At 35.6% G+C, this 16,979-nt stretch overlaps 1 protein-coding gene across 1 annotated transcript in view; it reads right to left on the reverse strand.

Annotated features, from left to right (window-relative positions):
* LOC133581345 (sodium channel protein type 5 subunit alpha-like) overlaps window positions 1-16,979 on the reverse strand; it is a 166,119-nt gene that overhangs the window by 118,598 nt on the left and 30,542 nt on the right. Inside the window, exons 2-3 of the mRNA XM_061935348.1 lie at window positions 4,504-4,809; window positions 2,125-2,243 (exon numbers count right to left, since the gene is read on the reverse strand). Of these exons, the coding sequence (XP_061791332.1) occupies window positions 2,125-2,243; window positions 4,504-4,770 (386 nt within the window). The 5' untranslated portion in view covers window positions 4,771-4,809. The remainder of the gene's footprint in view (window positions 1-2,124; window positions 2,244-4,503; window positions 4,810-16,979) is intronic.

Raw genomic sequence — 16,979 nt, forward strand, 5'->3', positions numbered from 1 at the left:
TTTTTTTTTTGCTTACATTTCTTAATAAACTTCCGACCTAAAAAAAATTATCAAACATATAATGATTTTCTTTTTTTTTTCTTTTTTTCAACTGGGGACTTCCCGCAGGCCGGATTTTGGACTGGTGACATTCAATTGTAATTATTTTTTCAGCATTATATATATATATATATATATATATATATATATATATATATATATATATATATATTATTTTTTTTATTTTATTTTTTTTATTATTATTGTTTTTGCTTGCATTTTTTAATACAATTTAGACCCAAACAAAATTATCAAACATATAATGATTTTATTTTATTTTATTTGTATTTTTATTTTAACTGGGAACTTCCCGCAGACCGGATTTTGAACGCTGGCGACATTCAATTGTAATATTTTTTCAGCATTATATATAAATATTAATTTATTATATATATATATATATATATATATATATATATATATATATATTTGTTTTTATGTTTTGTTTTGTTTTGTTTTACTGTTTTTGCTTACATTTCTTAATAAACTTCCGACCTAAAAAAAATGTATCAAACATATAGTGATTTTCTTTTTTTTTCTTTTTTTCAACTGGGGACTTCCCGCGGGCCGGATTTTGGACTGGCGACATTCAAAGACATGCACCTGGGGATAGGTTGATTGGCAACACTAAATTGGCCCTAGTGTGTGAATGTGAGTGTGAATGTTGTCTGTCTATCTGTGTTGGCCCTGCGATGAGGTGGCGACTTGTCCAGGGTGTACCCCGCCTTCCGCCCGATTGTAGCTGAGATAGGCTCCAGCGCCCCCCCCCGACCCCAAAAGGGAATAAGCGGTAGAAAATGGATGGATGGATGGACATTCAATTGTCATTATTTTTTCAGCATTATATACAGTATATATATATATATATATATATATATATATATATATATATATATATATATATATATATATATATATATATGGGCTTCACGGTGGAAGAGGGGTTAGTGCATCTGCCTCACAATACGAAGGTCCTGAGTAGTCTTGGGTTCAATCCCGGGCTCGGGATCTTTCTGTGTGGAGTTTGCATGTCCTCCCCGTGACTGCGTGGGTTCCCTCCGGGTACTCCGGCTTCCTCCCACTTCCAAAGACATGCACCTGGGGATAAGTTGATTGGCAACACTAAATTGGCCCTAGTGTGTGGATGTGAGTGTGAATGTTGTCTGTCTATCTGTGTTGGCCCTGCGATGAGGTGGCGACTTGTCCAGGGTGTACCCCGCCTTCCGCCCGATTGTAGCTGAGATAGGCTCCAGCGCCCCCCGCGACCCCAAAGGGAATAAGCGGTAGAAAATGGATGGATGGATGGATATATATATATATATATATATATATATATATATATATATATATATATAAATATATATATATACATATATATCTTTTTTTTTTATTATTATTGTTTTTGCTTGCATTTTTTAATAAAATTTAGACCCAAACAAAATTATCAAACATATAATGATTTAATTTTATTTTATTTTTATTTTTATTTTAACTGGGGACTTCCCGCAGACCGGATTTTGAACGCTGGCAACATTCAATTGTAATATTTTTTCAGCTTTATATATAAATATTTATTTATTATTATTATTTATTTATTTTTTAAATTATTATTATTGTTTTTGCTTACATTTTTTAATAAACTTTAGACCTAAACAAAATTATCAAACATATAATGATTTTATTTTTTTAAATTTTTTTTTTAACTGGGGACTTCCCACAGGCCGGATTTTGGACGCTGGCGACATTCAATTGTAATTAGTTTTTCAGCATTATATATATATATATTTTTTTTTTATATATATATATATATATATATATATATATAGTTTTTTTTATTTTCATTTAAAAAACTTTTTTTTTTTTTACCTTTTTTACCTTTTTATAGACCTTTTGATCCCATAATGTAAATTTTTTTTGCAAACTTATACTAGACATATATACTACATTTGGAAAAATGATGCATAACGGAGTAACGCAACACAAACTATTTCCGAGAATACAACAACAAGTCAGCCTTTGTTCCCTAAAAGTTAATTGTTAGAACCGACATGTCTGTGTAGACAGTGACACAATTCAAAAGGATATGAGTGGACTAAAACTTTGATGGCAATAGTTCTGAGGAAGTGGAAGGGGGTGAAAATGTAAAGAGCAGATGTGGCACTGAATCTGAAGATGGCCTTTCCTTTGTTAAGTACTATAAAGGTCTGGAAAACAAAGAAAAGAGACAAAAATCATTATTAGTTAGTCACAAACATGATGCATGTATGATTTATGTTGTAAACAGTCCTTATTTGGACATGATTACTGTTAATATGGATTAATTCAGTCTATAACGTTTGTCACCTTCCACCGTAAGAACGTTTGCCTCGAAGGAAGCAACACAACTGAGCAGTTGAGATAATGGAGGCTGAAACCTTTTTCCCCCCGACAGATGTGGCTTTTATTTCCATATTTTGTCATCAGTGCATAATCCTTCCATCTAGCGGAAGATCACATGCCAAAACAAAGAGATCCTGAGAATGACCGTCATCTCTCCACGAGCAGCCCATTAACTGCTTTGGCTCCGCTCACTAACACGGCAAAGCAAAATCCACAAAAAAAATGAATGAAAAGCAGCCACATGCTAGAATATTTGAAAATAATTAATTTTGTTATTTATTTTATTATTAATAATTTTTCATTTTGAGAAACTTTTCCATACTTACTTAGAGACTTAGACTTCTTTTTTTATTGTCATTCAAATTTGAACTTTACAGCACAAATAAGAATGAAATTTCGTTACATAAGCTCATGGTAGTGCAGGATAAAAAAGCAATAAGGTGCATATATAAATAAATAAATATATATAAATAATATATATATAAAATAAATAAATATATATAAATAAATAAATAGATTACTGTCCAGATAAATATATTGACCTTTTTCACATGCGTCCACGTTTATGGATGTATGTTATATTATCTTTTTTATTCCAGCGAGTTAATCCATTTTGGGGGGAGTTGAGGGGATAATTTAATTATGATGCGTTCAAGAGTCTTACGGCCTGAGGGAAGAAGCTGTTACAGAACCTGGAGGTTCTGCTTCGGAGGCTGCGGAACCTCTTTCTAGAGTCCAGCAGTGAAAACAGTCCTTGGTGTGGGTGGGAGGAGTCTTTGCAGATTTTCTGAGCCCTGGTCAGGCAGCGGCTTTTTGCGATCTCCTGGATAGGAGGAAGAGGAGTCCTGATGATCTTTTCCGCGCTATGCTCTTTTCATCCGACGCAAAAAGTGCATGCGCTGCTGAGCTCTTTTTACAAGAGCTCCGGTGTGTAGGGACCAGGTTATATTGTCAGTTATCTGCACCCCCAGGAACTTGGTGCTGCTTACTATCGCCACTGCTGTGCCGTTGATGAAGAGTGGAGCGTGGCTGGACTGGTGCTTCCTGAAGTTGACGATGATCTCCTTGGTCTTGTTGACATTCAGGACCAGGTTGTTGGTTCTGCACCAGTCAACCAGATGTTTCACATCCTCCCTGTAGTCCATGTCGTTGTTGTCACGGATGAGGCCCACTACTATATAACAGGTGTTTTTTTATCAAGAATTTTTGTCTGACTTTTTTTATACATATATATATATATATATATATATATATATATATATATATACTGTATGTATATATATATATATACAGTATATACATACAGTATATATATATATATATATATATATATATATATATATATATATATATGCATACATACTGTATATATATGTATGTATATATACATATATATGTATATATATACATACATACATACATATATACACATATATACATATGTATGTATATATATATATATGTATATATATATATATATGTATGTATATATATATATATACATACAGTATATACATACATACGTATGTATATGTATATATATATATATATATATATATATATATATATATATATATATATATATATATATATATATATATATAATCATAGAGCTAAATACGGCTCCCCTGTCTGTGCCGTCTACTCCTCCTGTACACAACACTTTCAGTCAAATAAAACACACAAAATGTGCAAAATTTCCCCCAAAAAAATATTACAAAATGAAATATTTGATTAATTGGAATCTTGAATAGCTCAATAACTCATAACAACATTGCTTTTGATTCATTTTTATCTTTGAGCAATGACAGTTTTAAATAAATAAATAAAATACAGCTTGCTTTGCAGCTTTGGTGTTGTTTGAGTCAAAATTGCAACTTTTTCTTGGTACATTTCACATTTTTGCAATTTTATTCCACTTTTTAATGTTTTTTTTTTGGTTTTTTTTAATAGTATTTTTAGAATGAAAACATTAGCTGTGGGCCCTAAATGGCACGTCTCCTGTATAACTACTCACTTATACTATACTAAATATACTATTAATAACAATATGGGAACAATTTAAGGTGGAAAACACACTCTCACCCTCTGGTTCTTGAAGTAGAACGGGTCGATGTCTTCCAGTGGCACCCCGATAAGTTCTGTGGGTATGTCGGCGAAGATGCGCGGCAGCTGCTTGCCCGCCTCCAGGTCGAGCCGAGGTCTGCACGGCTCCACGTTCTTGTGAGTCTCCTTGCAATCCTTGGCCTTCCTGGCCTGCTCCTCTGCAATCCGCTGCTCCACGGCAGCCAAGGATTCGCGAGTGAACGGCCGCAAGCCATCAGGACCCGTTGGTAACAGCATGGCTGCCATCTTTTCATCCTGATTTCCTGTACTGAAGTGGACTTACAGCTAGAGAGAATAAAAAAAAAAATAGGAGTATTTTTAAAAATGGCTCATTACAGACCTGACTTTGCAGTGAAATAGAACTACTGATACATACTGTATGTACAGTTGAGGTCAAAAGTTTACATACACTTGTAAAGAATACTCACACCACCATGCTTGACGGTAGGAATGGTGTTCCTGGGATTAAAGGTCTCACCTTTTCCCCTCCAGCTCAATTTTTGTTTCATCTTACATCACATGGACCTTCTGGAGGAAAGTTCCGTGGTCAGATGAAACAAAACATTTTTAGCTGTTTGGCCACAATACCCAGCAATATGTTTGGAGGAGAAAAGGTGAGGCCTTTAATCCCAGGAACACCATCCTACCGTCAAGCATGGTGGTGGTAGTATTATGCTCTGTGCCTGTTTTGCTGCCAATGGAACTGGTGCTTTACAGAGAGTAAATGGGACAATGAAAAAGGAGGATTACCTCCAAATTCTTCAGGACAAGCTAAAATCATCAGGCCGGAGGTTGGGTCTTGGGTGCAGTTGGGGGTTCCAACAGGACAATTACCCCCAAACTGTCACGACAGGGGGGGTCACAGCTTACTGCGGGGTTCATTCCCCCGGTATGCAGACGGACCACTCCGGACAAGGCGTGCGGGTAGGAACATGATTTTATCTTCAAAATTAAACACGTACCAAAAACAGAAAACAAGCAGAAGGAGCAGCGTGCCGAACGGAGACAAGAAATACTAACCTAACAGGCATACTTGCCAACCCTACCGATTTTCCCGGGAGACTCCCGAATTTCAGTGCCCCTCCCGAAAATCTCCCGGGGCAACCATTCTCCCGAATTTCTCCCGATTTCCACCTGGACAACAATATTGGGGGCGTGCCTTAAAGGCACTGCCTTTAGCGTCTTCTCTCACCTGAAACCTTCACCCCTTAACAGCTGCATGCTGTCCAGGCCTCCGCTTTTCCTCCATATAAACAGCGTGCCGGCCAAGTCACATAATAATGTAGCGTCGGACGGGCTTAACAATGGTCTTTACTCGAAGATGTCAAGAAATGCTGACACGTTGAATGATCTTTTAACTGGCTTAATGATAACGTTCATTTCAAGCACACACACATAAGTGAATGCAATACAGGTCACTGAGGGTGGCCGTATAAACAACTTTAACACTGTTACAAATATGCGCCACACTGTGAACCCACACCAAACAAGAATGACAAACACATTTCGGGAGAACATCCGCACCGTAACCCAACATAAACACAACAGAACAAACAAACAACAGAACTGGAGCTCAGTGCAAAACTGCACACCCAACAAGAAGGAGACGAAGCAGAAGAACGAAGAAGAGACATGGCGACGCCGAGTAAGAAGAAGAAATACGCTTGCAAGTTCCAAAATGATTGGAAAAAAGAATTTCATTTCATCCAGGACAGCTCGAAGGGGAAAGGGTACACTGCCTGCACCTCAACCCCGTACCCCCAACCACGCCCCCATCTCCCGAATCCAGAGATCTCAAGGTTGGCAAGTATGGTAACTGGTTGCGTGTAGCTAACAATGAAACCAGGCCGACTGACCGGCAAGGGCAGGCTTAAATAATGCCTCTGATTAGTGCTCGGAAAACAGGTGGGCGTTCCGAACACCAATCAGAGGCAGGTGAAAATAATAAGTAACCATGGTGTACCCCGCCTTCCGCCCGATTGTAGCTGAGATAGGCTCCAGCGCCCCCCGCGACCACAAATGGAATAAGCGGTAGAAAATGGATGGGTAACTAAAACAAACTCAAGGGTGCACAGAACAGGAACTTAGGGAGTCCAAAACTAACAGAACATAACAAAACATGATCTGGGCCACGGATCATTACACAAACACAAGCCAAAAGTGGTGAAGGAATGGCTAAATCAGGCTACAATTAAGGTTTTAGAATGGCCTGACTTAAACATGTAGACAATGCTGAAGAAACAAGTTCATGTCAGAAAACCAACACAGTTAGCTGAACTGCACCAATTTAGTCAAGAGGAGTGGTCAAACATTCAACACAGAAGCTTGTGGATGGCTACCAAAAGTGCCTTATTGCAGTGAAACTTGCCAAGGGACATGTAAGCAAATATTAACATTGCTGTATGTATACTTTTGACCCTCACATTTTCAGTAGACCCATAATAAATTCATAAAAGAACCAAACTTCATGAATGTTTTTTGTGACCAACAAGTATGTGCTCCAATCACTCTATCACACAAAAATAAGAGTTGTAGAAATGATTGGAAATTCAAGACAGCCATGACATTATGTTCTTTACAAGTGTACGTATACTTTTGACCACGACTGTATATATTGTGAAAAAAACACTATTAATTTCTGCATATTTGTTATTCCGAAATGTGCTAATTTGTCGTCCAAAAATCATGTTTGTGTTTATTCAGCAGTTAAAAAACGGAGAAAGTGACTCATGGATGGAAAGAAGGTTTATTGTCCTGGTTACACACGGCGGCTGTTTCGTGAACCCAGCATGCAGAGATGGCAGGGGATGTGCAAAGTAAGAAGGTCATTTAATTAGGTTAACAAATTGTGCGGAAATATGGGGAAACAACTACAAATGTACGCTTTTTTCAATTCGAATACCGTATTTTTCGGAATATAAGTCGCAGTTTTTTTCATAGTTTAAGTGCGACTTATATATGTTTTTTTCCTTTTTTATTATGCATTTTCGGCAGGTGCGACTTATACTCCGGTGCGACTTATACTCCGAAAAATATGGTAATTAATAATGTTGGATATTGAGAACATACAAACCCTTTATTTATTGAATCACAAATATTGAAATTCAACCATTTGGTGCATTGGGGGTAGCGGGGGGTGTATATTGTAGCGTCCCGGAAGAGTTAGTGCTGCAAGGGGTTCTGGGTATTTGTTCTGTTGTGTTTATGTTGTGTTACGGTGCGGATGTTCTCCTGAAATGTGTTTGTCAGTCTTGTTTGGTGTGGGTTCACAGTGTGGCGTATATTTGTAACAGTGTTAAAGTTGTTTATACGGCCACCCTCAGTGTGACCTGTATGGCTGTTGACCAAGTATGAATGGTATTCACTTGTGTGTGTGTGTGAAAAGCCGTAGATATTATGTGATTGGGCCGGCACGCAAAGGCAGTGCCTTTAAGGTTTATTGGCGCTCTGTACTTCTCCCTACGTCCGTGTACCACTCCGAACAGCGGCGTTATAAAAAGTCATACATTTTACTTTTTGAAACCGATACCGATAATTTCCGATATCACATTTTAAAGCATTTATCGGCCGATAATATCGGCAGCCCGATAATATCGGACATCTCTAACCATAAAACCTTAATACATAAATACATACCATACATAATACATAATACATACCATAAATACATAATACATAAATACATACATAATACATAAATACATACAAACCTCGTTTCCATATGAGTTGGGAAATTGTGTTGGATGTAAATATAAACGGAATACAATGATTTGCAAATCATTCTCAACCCATATTCAATTGAATGCACTACAAAGACAAGATATTTGATGTTCAAACTCATAAACTTTTTTTTTTTTTTTTGCAAATAATAATTAACTTAGAATTTCATGGCTGCAACACGTGCCAAAGTAGTTGGGAAAGGGCATGTTCACCACCGTGTTACATGGCCTTTCCTTTTAACAACACTCAGTAAACGTTTGGGAACTGAGGAGACACATTTTTGAAGCTTTTCAGGTGGAATTCTTTCCTATTCTTGCTTGATGTACAGCTTAAGTTGTTCAACAGTCCGGGGGTCTCTGTTGTGGTATTTTAGGCTTCATAATGCGCCACACATTTTCAATGGGAGACAGGTCTGGACTACAGGCAGGCCAGTCTAGTACCCGCACTCTTTTACTATGAAGGCACGTTGATGTAACACGTGGCTTGGCATTGTTTTGCTGAAATAAGCAGGGGCGTCCATGGTAACGTTGCTTGGATGGCAACATATGTTGCTCCAAAACCTGTATGTACCTTTCAGCATTAATGGCACCTTCACAGATGTGTAAGTTACCCATGTCTTGGGCACTAATACACCCCCATACCATCACAGATGCTGGCTTTTCAACTTTGCGCCTATAACAATCCGGATGGTTCTTTTCCTCTTTGGTCCGGAGGACACGACGTCCACAGCTTCCAAAAACAATTTGAAATGTGGACTCGTCAGACCACAGAACACTTTTCCACTTTGTATCAGTCCATCTTAGATGAGCTCAGGCCCAGCGAAGCCGACGGCGTTTCTGGGTGTTGTTGATAAACGGTTTTCGCCTTGCATAGGAGAGTTTTAACTTGCACTTACAGATGTAGCGACCAACTGTAGTTACTGACAGTGGGTTTCTGAAGTGTTCCTGAGCCCATGTGGTGATATCCTTTACGCTCACATGTCGCTTGTTGATGCCGTACAGCCTGAAGGATCGAAGGTCACGGGCTTAGCTGCTTATGTGCAGTGATTTCTCCAGATTCTCTGAACCCTTTGATGATATTACGGACCGTAGATGGTGAAATCCCTAAATTCCTTGCAATAGCTGGTTGAGAAAGGTTTTTCTTAAACTGTTCAACAATTTGCTCACACATTTGTTGACAAAGTGGTGACCCTCGCCCCATCCTTGTTTGTGAATGACTGAGCATTTCATGGAATCTACTTTTATACCCAATCATGGCACCCACCTGTTCCCAGTATGCCTGTTCACCTGTGGGATGTTCCAAATAAGTGTTTGATGAGCATTCCTCAACTTTATCAGTATTTATTGCCACCTTTCACAACTTCTTTGTCACGTGTTGCTGGCATCAAATTCTTAAGTTAATGATTATTTGCAAAAAAAAAAATTGTTATCAGTTTGAACATCAAATATGTTGTCTTTGTAGCATATTCAACTGAATATGGGTTGAAAAGGATTTGCAAATCATTGTATTCCGTTTATATTTACATCTAACACAATTTCCCAACTCATATGGAAACGGGGTTTGTACATACCATAATACATAAAACCATTAAAGTGCATAAAGCAGATGGAGAAGTGCTAAATTGTTGCATATAATAATTGTGCTGAAGGTAAAAAATACACATCAAAAATGTGTATATACGTATGAAATATTGCAAATAAAAATGGAAATAAAAGTCCACAGAAATATATTGGAACTAATAGCAAGTATTTCTAGCTTTATTATATATCCATTCTCTTGTCCTTGAATGTGATGTATCACCTATAACCCATCAGATACTAAAGCCAAAAAACTAGTTAAAAAGGGGCCCCCACTAATTCCACTAATGAGTTTTTTCATGTATTCATTTTTCATGCACTTATTTGCTATATTTATCTGCCACACGTGGAAGGCCGGTCCGTGAAAATAATGCCTACATTAAACCGGTCCCTGGTGCAAAAAAGGTTTGGGACCACTGGTCTACATAACATGTAAAGGTGGTTCTTTGGTCATAATGTTGCATAGATGATGTTTTACAGATCGTCTTCAAGCCGCTTTCTGACAGTCGCTTCAGGATGCGCCGTTTTACGTGGCTCACCTTCGACAGCGTCTTCTCCCTGTCATCTTTGTTGTAGCGGTGTAGCGTGCAAGGACGGGAGTGGAAGAAGTGTCAAAAGATGGCGCTAACTGTTTTACTGACATTCAGACTTTACGTCAATCAACAATGAGCAGCGTGAAAAACCGTCCGACCGGAACTCTCTAATAACTAAAGTTCCTTGGGTGAATAATGTAAACTCACTAAACCGGTATATTTTAGTGCTTTCATGGCAAGTTTACTGACAGATATAAGTAAGAACTTTACACTACTTTATATTAGAAATGGCAACAGCGGAGGATGAATGTCCCATAACAAGAAGATAGAGAAAAAGAAGAAGCTTATCGACTACGGCGTCACCACAGACTACAAAGGCGGACCCGCGCAATTTTTCAGGACTTATGCAGACCCCAAATACACATCAGCAGGTACCAGAAAGTAAGAAAAGTTGCTTTTGCAAAATATTGCAAAACAAAATGCCAGATAATGTCTTACCTTATACACACACCATAATAATACTCATACTTGTAGCGGTGTAGCGTGCAAGGACGGGAGTGGAAGTCTCAAAGATGGAGCTAACTGTTTTAATGACATTCAGACTTTACCTAATTCAACAATGAGCAGCATCTCCTCATCCGTGGCTCACTAGTGCAATAACAAGGTGCACTAGCGGTGTAGCGTGCAAGGACGGGAGTGGAAGAAGTGTCAAAAGATGGCGCTAACTGTTTTAATGACATTCAGACTTTACTTAAATCGTCAATGAGCAGCACCTCCTCATCCGTGGCTCACTAGTGCAACAACAATGTGTCCCGTGAAAAACCGTCCGACCGGAACTCTCTAATAACTAAAGTTCCTTGGGTGAATAATGTACACTCACTACACCGGTATGTTTTAGCGCTTTCATTGGCGAGTTTACTGACAGATATAAGTAAGAACTTTACACTACTTTATATTGGAAATGGCAACAATGTCCCATAACAAGAAGGTAGGGGAAAATAAGAAGCTTATCGACTACGGCGTCGAAACAGACTACAAAGGCGGACCCGCGCAATTTTTCAGGACTTATGCAGACCCCAAATACACATCAGCAGGTACCAGAAAGTAAGAAAAGTTGCTTTTGCAAAATATTGCAAAACAAAATGCCAGATAATGTCTTACCTTATACACACACCATAATAATACTCATACTTGTAGCGGTGTAGCGTGCAAGGACGGGAGTGGAAGTCTCAAAGATGGAGCTAACTGTTTTAATGACATTCAGACTTTACCTAATTCAACAATGAGCAGCATCTCCTCATCCGTGGCTCACTAGTGCAACAACAAGGTGCACTAGCGGTGTAGCGTGCAAGGACGGGAGTGGAAGAAGTGTCAAAAGATGGCGCTAACTGTTTTAAAGACATTCAGACTTTACGTAAATCGTCAATGAGCAGCATCTCCTCATCCGTGGCTCACTAGTTCAACAATAATGTGTCCCGTGAAAAAACGTCCGACCGGAACTCTCTAATAACTAAAGTTCCTTGGGTGAATAATGTACACTCACTACACCGGTATGTTTTAGCGCTTTCATGGTGAGTTTACTGACAGATATAAGTAAGAACTTTACAGTACTTTATAATAGAAATGGCAACAATGTCCCATAACAAGAAGATAGAGAAAAAAGAAGAAGCTTACCGACTACGGTGTCGTCACGGACTACAAAGGCGGACGCGTGCAAATTTTGGTATCGGGACAACCCTATTTTGCTCTTTTCCTCTTTCTTTCTCTACGGGCAATAATTCGGTTCAGAAAATGTTGACTTTGATTGCACAAAACCCTTGTAATTGGACTGAGACCTACTAGAAATGAAGCCATGTTTACTTCTGTAAACATTGCTTCACGTGTGACATCATGCTAAGATCCAAACACCACAAATAGCGTGTGCAATCAACAAAATAGTGTGTGCTAAGTGCGATTTACGAAGACTGCGTGTGCAATTGAAAAGCGGTGCAGACTTCTTTGTGTGTACCGTCACCACGGAGACACACTCTCATTTATTGCACATTTATGTTTTGTTGTTTTGCTATCTTTTCATTCAGGCAGCAGATTTTAAAGAAATTAAAGAATATTATACAGGCGTATCCCGGGCAGCTATGTGCGCATAAGGGGTTCTGTCTCAAATGCCGGCTGATGCGGGGGTGGTTCGTGGGAGTTGCGTGTGTCTACAACGCTTGCCAGGGATGATGTTACTGTTGTGTTGTGGCTTGCTACAACAAAATAAATAAAGTGGTCAAACGATGGAAACGATGACGAGAAAATCCGGCAACTCAAAGAATACAAAAGTTGTCAGTGATCACTTCGTAAAGGGTTTCTTTAATATACTTTTAACGGTTATTATTATTATTAGTTATTATTAGTATTATCTAGATATAATTTGTATTTTTAAAACACATGTTTCGAAAACTAAACATTTTTCAGCACATACACAATGTTGACATATATAGTTATATTTTGATAAACAATCATAAATGAATCTTTCAACACATAGACAATGTTGGCATCTATGGTTATATTTTGATAAACAATCATAAATGAATCTTTCGGCACGTACACAATGTTGACATCTATAGTTATATTTTGATAAACAATCATAAATGAATCTTTCAGCACATACACAATGTTGACATCTATTGTTATATTTTGATAAACAATCATAAAGGAATCTTTCGGCACATACACAATGTTGCCATCTATAGTTACATTTTCACAAACAATCATAAATGAATCTTTCAGCACATACATAATGTTGACATCTATAGTTGTATTTTCATAAACAATCATAAAGGAATATTTCAGCACATACACAATGTTGACATATATAGTTATATTTTGATAAATGATCATAAATGAATCTTTAGGCACACACACAATGTTGACATATATAGCTACATTTTGATAAACAATCATAAATTAATATTTCAGCACATACACAATGTTGACATCTATAGTTATATTTTGATAAACAATCATAAAGGAATCTTTCGGCACATACACAATGTTGCCATCTATAGTTACATTTTCACAAACAATCATAAATGAATCTTTCAACACATACATAATGTTGACATCTATAGTTATATTTTGATCAACTTTCATAAAGCAATCTTCCAGCACATACACAATGTTGACATCTATAGTTATATTTTGATAAACAATCATAAATGAATCTTTCAGCGCATACACAACGTTGACATCTATTGTTATATTTTGATAAACAATCATAAATTAATCTTTCAGCACATACACAATGTTGACATTTATAGTTATATTTTCATAAACAATAATAAATTAATCTTCCAGCACATACACAATGTTGACATCTATAGTTATATTTTGACAAACAATCATAAATTAATCTTTCAGCACATACACAATGTTGAAATCTATAGTTATATTTTGATAAACAATCATAAATTAATCTTTCAGCACATACACAATGTTGACATCTATAGTAATATTTAGATAAACAATCATAAAGGAATATTTCAGCACATAAACAAAGTTGAGATTTATAGTTATATTTTCATAAACAATCATAAAGGAATATTTCAGCACATACACAATATTGACATATATAGTTATATTTTGATAAGCAATCATACATGAATCTTTAAGCACATACACAATGTTGACATCTATAGTTATATTTTGATGATTGATCATAAATGAATCTTTCAGCACACACACAATGTTGACATATATAGTTACATTTTGATAAACAATCATACATGAATCTTTAAGCACATACACAATGTTGACATCTATAGCTACATTTTGATAAACAATCATAAATTAATATTTCAGCACATACACAATGTTGAAATATATAGTTACATTTTGATAAACAATCATAAATTAATATTTCAGCACATACACAATGTTGACATCTATAGTTATATTTTGATAAACAATCATAAATGAATCTTTCAGCGCATACACAACGTTGACATCTATAGTTATATTTTGATAAACAATCATACATTAATCTTTCAGCACGTACACAATGTTGACATCTATAGTTATATTTGGATAAACAATCATAAAGGAATCTTTCAGCACATACACAATGTTGACATCTATAGTTATATTTTGATGAACAATCATAAAGGAATCTTCCAGCACATACACAATGTTGACATCTATAGTTATATTTTGTTAAACGGTCGTAAATTAATCTTTCAGCACATACACAATGTTGACATCTATAGTTATATTTTGATAAACAATCATAAAGGAATATTTCAGCACATACATAATGTTGACATCTATAAAAATATATTTTGATAAACAATCATAAATGAATCTTTCAGCACACACACAATGTTGCCATCTATAGTTATATTTTCCATAAACAATGATAAATGAATCTTTCGGCACATACACAATGTTGACATCTATAGTTATATTTTAATAAACAATCATAAATGAATCTTTCAGCACGTACACAATGTTGCCATCTATAGTTATATTTTAATAAACAATCATAAATGAATCTTTCAGCACATCCACAAAATTTACATCTATAGTTATATTTTGATAAACAATCACAAATTAATCTTCCAGCACATACACAATGTTGACATCTATTGTTATATTTTGATAAACAATCATAAATGAATCTTTCAGCACGTACACAATGTTGACATCTATTGTAATATTTTGATAAACAATCATAAATGAATCTTTCAGCACGTACACAATGTTGACATCTACAGTTATATTTTGATAAACAATCATAAATGAATCTTTCAGCACATATACAAAATTTACATCTATAGTTATATTTTGATAAACAATCACAAATTAATCTTCCAGCACATACACAATGTTGACATCTATTGTTATATTTTGATAAACAATCACAAATTAATATTTCAGCACGTACACAATGTTGACATCTATTGTTATATTTTGATAAACAATCATAAATGAATCTTTCAGCACATACACAATGTTGACATCTATAGTTATATTTTGATAAACAATCATAAAGGAATATTTCAGCACATACATAATGTTGACATCTATAAAAATATATTTTGATAAACAATCATAAATGAATCTTTCAGCACACACACAATGTTGCCATCTATAGTTATATTTTCCATAAACAATGATAAATGAATCTTTCGGCACATACACAATGTTGGCATCTATAGTTATATTTTAATAAACAATCATAAATGAATCTTTCAGCACGTACACAATGTTGCCATCTATAGTTATATTTTAATAAACAATCATAAATGAATCTTTCAGCACATACACAAAATTTACATCTATAGTTATATTTTGATAAACAATCACAAATTAATCTTCCAGCACATACACAATGTTGACATCTATTGTTATATTTTGATAAACAATCATAAATGAATCTTTCAGCACGTACACAATGTTGACATCTATAGTTATATTTTGATAAACAATCATAAATGAATCTTTCAGCACATACACAAAATTTACATCTATAGTTATATTTTGATAAACAATCACAAATTAATCTTCCAGCACATACACAATGTTGACATCTATTGTTATATTTTGATAAACAATCACAAATTAATATTTCAGCACGTACACAATGTTGACATCTATTGTTATATTTTGATAAACAATCATAAATGATTCTTTCAGCACGTACACAATGTTGACATCTATAGTTATATTTTGATAAACAATCATAAATGAATCTTTCAGCACGTACACAATGTTGACATCTATAGTTATATTTTGATAAACAATCATAAAGGAATATTTCAGCACATACACAATGTTTTTACTGTAAAATCAACTTTGGTACTGTTTTTTTTGCATGTACAGTAAGACACTAAAAACTAACAAAAAAAACATTAAAACTACAAGATTTTACGGTAAAAAATTAACAAACTGGCAGCTCTGTTGCTTGAATTTTACCGCAAAAAAACAGTGGTATAGTTTCTCCATTCCATTCTATTTATTTTAATTTTTTCATCTGCTGTATAAAAAACCCACTGCTTTTACTGTAAAATTATTGCTGCCAGTTTTTAAAGTGCGGTGGAAAAAACTTGATGTTTCTACCAGATGCAGGATTTAGAAGGAAATTGTTGTAAAAATATCACGCTGGTGGCTATTTATTGCTATTAGGCAAATTTCCAATAGCTAGCATTAGCCAAGGCAGAAAGTCTGAAATTCCTCGTCTTTGAGCTCACGCCAGCGAGATAAAGCCAGGACAATGTTGATCCTGACTGTAAGCTATGATTGTCTTTTTTTTGTCTCCACAGACAAAACTTTTCGTTTCTTTGGTCGTTTCGGAGCTTCTGCTATAATAGCAGTAATTGCATGTATAGGCGTTCGCATCGACTTCCGTATTTTTTTTTACGAATGGGGAAAGAGGGAGTGATGTATGCCTTAAAAAGCAAGTCAGCATATTTGTAGTTTTATATGTGGCAGGGTTCCTGCCACCCTCCTCAATGTTACTAACTGCCAGCAAAAATAATAATAATAATAATAGATTTTATTTGTAAAAAGCACTTTACATTGAGTAAACAACCTCAAAGTGCTACAGTGTATTAAAAAATAAATAAATAAAAAGATAATAAATACA

The sequence above is a fragment of the Nerophis lumbriciformis genome, linkage group LG03, assembly GCF_033978685.3.
Source record: "Nerophis lumbriciformis linkage group LG03, RoL_Nlum_v2.1, whole genome shotgun sequence".
In the NCBI taxonomy this organism is placed as follows: Eukaryota; Metazoa; Chordata; class Actinopteri; order Syngnathiformes; family Syngnathidae; genus Nerophis; species Nerophis lumbriciformis.